The sequence below is a fragment of the Ornithodoros turicata genome, chromosome 2, assembly GCF_037126465.1.
Source record: "Ornithodoros turicata isolate Travis chromosome 2, ASM3712646v1, whole genome shotgun sequence".
NCBI lineage: Eukaryota > Metazoa > Arthropoda > Arachnida > Ixodida > Argasidae > Ornithodoros > Ornithodoros turicata.
Genome location: NC_088202.1, coordinates 129,371,202 through 129,378,124, shown reverse-complemented (window position 1 = coordinate 129,378,124; position 6,923 = coordinate 129,371,202). Strand labels below are relative to the sequence as shown.

The 6,923-nt window shown below is 48.7% G+C and overlaps 1 protein-coding gene across 1 annotated transcript; it reads right to left on the bottom strand.

The window, feature by feature from the left end:
* Positions 1 to 2,287: 2,287 nt before the first annotated feature.
* LOC135385027 (neprilysin-1-like) lies at positions 2,288 to 4,939 on the bottom strand. Its single transcript, XM_064614204.1, has one exon. The coding sequence runs from the start codon at positions 4,937 to 4,939 to the stop codon at positions 2,288 to 2,290; it is 2,652 nt and encodes an 883-aa protein (XP_064470274.1).
* Between the last annotated feature and the right edge of the window lie 1,984 nt (positions 4,940 to 6,923).

Sequence of the window (6,923 nt, the reverse complement as noted above, 5' to 3'; positions counted from 1 at the left end):
GAGCATACGCAGAACTGTGCCTGTACGATTGGTGGTGGTTTGAAAAATAGATGTAGTCCTGCTTACTGGTAGGGCAATTGTGTCGTGACACATTGCCTTTGTGTTGTGGATTAACTGGTACACTCATGTGACCACCGACTGAGCAAGGCTGGAAGACTTGTTTTCAACATGCTTCAGTGCGGTTTCAGATCGATTCACATTGCGAATGCAGTGTGCCGGATCAATGCCGTCGTCTATGTAAAATGCTGTCCATCTTATTTGGCTTTCTTAAGTGTATCTTGCTGGCACTCTGCATGTGGAAAAGGTGATTTTGAGAACAGAGAGTAGCAGGCCTTCCAACGTTTACCCCCTTTTTTCTTCTTCCTAATCAAATCGAATCTACACCGCTTCATCAGCGTGGACGCTGTTTGCAAGTGCTCATCCATTTCTCCTTTCTCTCGCTAAAGGTAGTACCAGGCCACTGAAAACGTCGATGCAGACAACAGCAGTAAGCCATTAGCCACGCATTTCCTGATAAAAGCGATTTAATGTGAGATATAAAACGGAAGCATAGAACCGGTTCGGTTTTTGCGCCGCTGAACCGGAACTGAACCGGAACCAAATCTAAGGAACGCGAACCTGAACCGAACCCGTACTTTTTGTGGTTCGACACCCTGCATTGGGTGCCACCCCTGTGGTCCTGGGCTAAGTAGCCGGCTTCTTGAACTTTCTTTGAAAAGGTTGTTCAAACGAGATACTTTGACATATATTCTCTCAAAATGCAAGAACATTGGTGCATCGTGGAAATGGGTAACAGAACTGTCAGCAGAATCACCATGAGAGCCACCACGTCCAAAAGTGTCCAGTCACCAGTCCAGTCCAGTCACCAAAAATGCACCACGTCCGGCAAGCCGGCGTGGTGATGGTAGCGGTTCAAAGATGTCACTGTACGCTCCCATCGTTATTGGCAAGTTTTTCGTTCGCCGCCCTGCATGGCGGGAACTGCGGCGTTCGTGTCGGGTCTTATACACAGGGTTGCCCGTGATATTGAATCTGAATTTTCTATAAAGAAAACTACGAGTTGGATTTTAACGAATTGTGTGGCGTTTGTATATTGAGCACCCAGGCTGTCAGACGAGACGGCAGTATAAATTAAAGCACTCCAGAAAGATGTCCTGCAGTGGCTACGACAGCAGCCCACCACTTTCTACGCCAAAGGCATCAAAAGAGCTGCCACAGCGATGGCAGCGGTGCCTAGATGAGCACGGCGAATACTTAAAAAAAAGAAAAAAACACTGACGTAGTTTCGCGCTTCCCGAATTTTTCATTGTAAGTCTCGGTTAACCCTGAACGACCCTTGGATAAAGCGCGCGTTATACGTAGGAAAATAAGGTACTTTTTCAGGTAATTTTAGGGTGGCAAAAGGCAGAGCTCATAACAAATTCGGGTGGCAACACGGCCTAGCGCTCCGAAATTGCTAGCCTGGTGCCCGCACTAGATCACGTGATCGTTGTCACTTGAACATGACTGCCAGTCCAAGCAGCACAATGTACTAAAAGTAGAGTGCAATGGGGGTGGACGGTATGTGTCTTATCAATGTACACGGTGTTCAATATGTCTGTTCAAGGCCTTCAACCTACCCGTCCACCCCCATTGCACTGGAGTTTCAGCACGTTGTGCTGCGGGAGGGATCTATAGGGGTTTTAGTCGTTTGGATCACGCTAGGGGCATCGCGGTTGCTCGTCTTCGGGTTTCGTCGTCTGCTAACCCAAGCGAACTTTGACGTGCGGGACAATGTGGGTCCTCGACGCCCTCGTAGTGCGGATGTGTCGACAACGGATATAGATGACCAGCCCGCTGCTCGGTTGCTAGCTAGCAAATTCCTGGCGCTCAGAAAGTGCTACGCGAACATGAGAGATTGCTGCGCTTTGACCAAGCGAACATGACTGCTCTGGATCTGGCAAAAAAAGAAAAAGAGAACAAAAAATTGCCACGATAGGGCCACCCGAATTATTCGCCATTAGTGGGTGTGGACAATCGGGCGCATTGTGGATTAAATGCAGGTGTGTACCCGTCGTGTAACAAGTGGAGAGGAGGGTATAAGGGGGACGAAAGAGGGAGGTAGGATATGCGGCAGTCTGCAGGGGGAAGCGTAAGGACACCTGGATTCGTACCCACCACCTCCCAGTGCTTAGCATACCCACAAGTACCACCACCTCGACCATGTCGCTGGTATTTCGTAATGACATAACGTGGAAACAAACGTACGGAAACGAATGAGAGCTTGTTTTACTATCGTACAAAGCTGTCACCAGAAGGCGCACGTATGCCGAGACTCTGTAGCGCATCCAAACACCTCCGCAAATGCGCCGGATAGTGACATTGGAACATTGACCCTCAACTGTGATGGGACAGCGGTCTTGAACTGAAGTTGTCTTCTGCCATGGCTAGCGTCACGGGCGGGCTCACAGAACATGGTGGCATAGTTAATGAAGAACAGCTTCCGGAACGTAAGATTCAGCGGCTGCCCCGGTATTGTCGCCATCAATTCTTCTCTGTTTGCAAAGTTAAGGAACACGTCGTACAGTGGTCGTAATACGGAACTATCAACTACATTCTCCTCTAAAAATAACGTGCTTTCAATATGACGCTTCGAGTATTGCCTCATTCCATCAGCAAATGCGTCTTGAACGCACCACGCCCGATTGAGAAACTTGCCCTCTGTATTCGTAGACCACCACCTGCGTACGATTCCGTTGGCGTCCACAGAGCTGCCTCGGAGGTCTATCGTAGAGAACATTCCACGTAGCAACGGAGCGACCAAGAACGGTACAGAAAGAGCATCGAACGTCTGCGAAAGTCTTGCGACGAATGCAATGATGGCGGGAGTAAGTGACAACATGTTGCGCTGAGGGTCGTACGAGAATCCTGGAAGGAACGAGGACTCCGTAGGGGTTCTCGGGACGCGGAAATGAGTGAAGTCTCTCGCAGCCCAGTATTGAAGCCGGGTGAAACGAAGCAGTTTACTGTACGTCTGAAGGAATTTTCCCGTTTCTGGAAGCGATAGCGGGAATGATAAGTCAGGTAAGGATAGCTTATGGATGTCTGGAATCAGCTGGATTTTCATGCGATCTATCTTGGAGCTGGCAATTGAAGACTCATTCTGAAGCATCCAAACCGTGGTAGACGCAATCTGTTTCATCTCTGCACGTACGGTGTCCTCTAAACGGCTCATGTCCTCTGCGAAGCCGGTTGCACCCGAGGTGAGAAACTTCGTCTTCGACAGTACCATGGACCAAACTAGAAAGTAGATGCCGAATGGGTAAGCTCGTTCCAGCATAAACATACAAGCTTGCAGTCGTTCGGGCACACCCACTCCTAACTGATGCTGGTGACTTAGCTGAAGCATGAAATCTGCCTTCCCACTTGGTAGCAATGGAGACATCGTTACTGCTAAGCGATAACCAATGTAGTTGATGAGGGTGCGTCGCTTGACGTGGTTTAGTATTCCCGACAGCTCCTCCACGTACAGCGGATCGAGTAGGACTACATTAGTGGTGACTGGTTTCGGCACTGCATCTTGTAGGAAAAAAGATAAGTAGTTAACCCAGTCCCAGTGGCGCAGTGCCTTGAACGAAGCAACTGGCTTCGTCTTGTGGATAGCAGGTACGCTGCGAGAAGAATGGGCGGCTGCTTGTGACATCATATGTTCCAGGTGTACGATCTCAAGTGACAGGTTAGAAGTTAGTTGCGAAGGTCTCTTCCATACTGACATCACGTTGAAGACGAAGTTTCTGTAGGTCCTCAGGCGTTCGTCTGGAAACAGGGTGGCATAGCGCCGTAAGAAAATGGGTGGGGAATCGATGTGAAGTTCAGGCTCTCGATCAGGATGTCGTTCTTGAAGCAGCGGCGAGACCAAAATGGACGTCCCCAGAAACTTATCGGCGACTTTGGCGACGTCGTGAGGCTCCGTGTCGTGCACATCACTCACATATGGCCAGCCAGATATCTGTAGGCTCTCCAAAATATTGCGAAAAGCTGTCCACTCACTATCAACTTTAATCTCTTCCACGCAACCTCGAGCCAAGAACGCCACTTGTCGTACAAACGAAGGAGCGCTGGAGCGCTTACCACGCAGGTATTTCCAAAAGTCCTGCATCAATGCTGCGGAAGCTCGGTACATGTAAGGGTTGGCATCGTGGTTGTCCGTGAACCAATCCGCTGAACAGACGTGAGAATAAAAGTCGTCACATGGGTCCACAGAATAGTTGAGCTTGTCCATCAAGTACTGCCCTTCCCACTTGCACGCTGCCGACGTGCACTGTACCAACTTCATGGGACCCGCGCTGGTTGTCGTGTTGTCATCGGTCTGTGTTGTTCGAGGTAGAAGCCAATGTCTGATGTTTATCATAGGGATGCTGTCCTGGTACTCTTCTCCTGCCATTCGAAGAAGCTTGCTTGCCGAACCTAGAAACAGCAGGAGGACAACGGCCAAGAAAACTATCGCCGTGATACATGTATTTAAGGAGCAGCGACAGCGCTCTGCGAAAGCTCTGCGGACGTCGTATTTCGTTGAGGTGTCTTCTTCATCCGGGTCGCCCTGAATAATGGATGCATCTGATGAATCTTGTACCAGATGAGTTCCGGAAGAAAGTTCTTCAACAGTCGACGGTTCACATGGTTCTGAGGAGCGCTCCAAGGATAGCATAGTATCAGGGGTGTCTTGGGGAATGAAATCTCCCTGTTGCGGTGAACGAATCGGGAACCTATATCTGTAAGGGGGCGGCGATGGCATGTAGGGGGAACTGTACATGGGATATGCTGCTCCGTAGTTCGTCGATAAGGTGGGTGCAGGGTACGGGGGTGCTAGATAAGAGGAAGGAGGATTCGACATATCTTTGACGAGGAAGGAGGTGGTGTTGGTGTCAGTAAGGCCCGTTGTTGAAGATGTGTCAAACATAGTTACGCGCAGAGTGAAGAGGTGGTGCCCCAAAGAAGCAGTGTGGCAGCAGAGCCAGTGTAGTATTCCAAGCTAATACAGCTGGGAGCGTGCACCGGCTATGACACGAAGTACGTGAAGGTGCTTTCTTCTTCGTCTTCACTCGCAGTGACGGCTCGTCCTACGCTTACTATCAATTCGAAGATCTTTGCTTCGACGATAGTGAACTCACGAATTCACCGACTCCCTGTTTCACTTTTAGCCTACTTGAGCTGTATTATTTGTCATCGGCAATATGAATTGTGAGCAGGCGAGAGTAACGGTAATGGTAACGGAAACAGAAACGGTATATTACCGAAATTGAAGATGGTAACGATAACGGAAACGGAAACGCATATCACGGTCCTCCATTACCGGAAACAGAAACGGAAACGAATTTAGCGTCCGGTATGGAATTCGGGTAATGGCTATTCCTGTTGTGCGATGACATTTGAGTGACTTTTCATTTTTTGTTTTTGTATTTTGATGTGTCCATTCCCTGTAATGCTATAAATACTACACGAGGGCATGGAAAGAAAGCGCAAAATGGATCCCTCACTTACTTCGCCCCAGTCCTCATAACTCCATGACATCGACACGTGACCATACTCCACCATAGCATGAGCATGCCAGGCCATGATTTTTAGTTACTTATTTTGTACTTTTTTCTTTTCACTGTGGCCATGGCAGTATTATTTATTATTGGGAGCGTCCGCTTATGAATACGACATTGGATGAAAGTTACCCGTTGCTGCACTCCGACTGACTCAAGACTGAAAACATATTCCTACACACACACACACATATATATATATATATATATATATATATTTATATCTTGCAAGATGTCCCAACGACGCAAAATTACTTACAAGTGTAGTGTGTACGCGTGACACCGAAGGAGCACTTGGGCAAAACAGGGTGCTGATAGAGCCGGACGGGCTGTCCTCCCGCAGCTCTCTAACAACCGTTCCATTACCGGAAACAGTAACGGAAACGAAACGGAAACGAAATTGAAAGGTCGGTATCAGAAACGGATAACGGAAACGAAAATATATAGCAGTAACGAAAATGGAAACGGTAACCAAAATATGTTCGTTATCCTTCCCTGAAGAATCCACACGGCTCAAAATTCCCGCTCGGAGAGATGTATGCGCGACGTCGGTGTGACGACATGTCGTTCCCTTTCACCTGGCTTGACGCTTGAGCAGGTATGGGAAAGGATGCTCACACGGGATCGTCCTGACGGAGCGTCACGGAAACGTCACGTGAGCTGATGAGATGTTGCGTAGGTGCGTGTCCGCTGCGTGAAGTCCATGTACGTTGCTCTGGAAAGCCGATTTCGAGCGGAAGGGGCTCTGAGGAGAGTTGTTTGGAGACATTCTCTCTTGAATAATTTTGTGGCGTACCGCAATACATATGCGACAGAAAAAAGTAAGGTCCATCGTAAATGTTCAGTTAATAAGGCAATTGCAGGCGTCATATCTTGACCATCGGCCTAGAACGGTAACGGTAAGCAGCAACTATAGGGTAGCAGGAGTTTATATATATTCAATGATAACTGATCCCGATTCCCAGATCTCCGCTTTTCGCAATAGATGCTGTTCTTGAATCACCAGTTCCTGAATCACCAATCACATACGAGAGACACAGACTGTGTTCTCATGCAGCTTCGCTGTTACGGACACGTCCTTCGAGACATTTTGCTGGTACGTTAGTGCTTATATGTGCCTGCGATTTCTTGCCTTGACATACAGAGTCCTTGTTCCCAGGGGGCGGGGGTAAAGCCACCCCGTGCGCCTTCACCAGCACGGGACAGGAGGTCCCCAGAGGTCGCTAAAGTTACGTACCCACTGACACGAAAAAACAGCGCAGGAACGGAACGTGAAGCAGCCAAACGAAGCTTGCCCCCGGAACTTCATGTCCCGTTTCTGCGCTTTTTTTTTCGTGTCAGTACGTACCAACT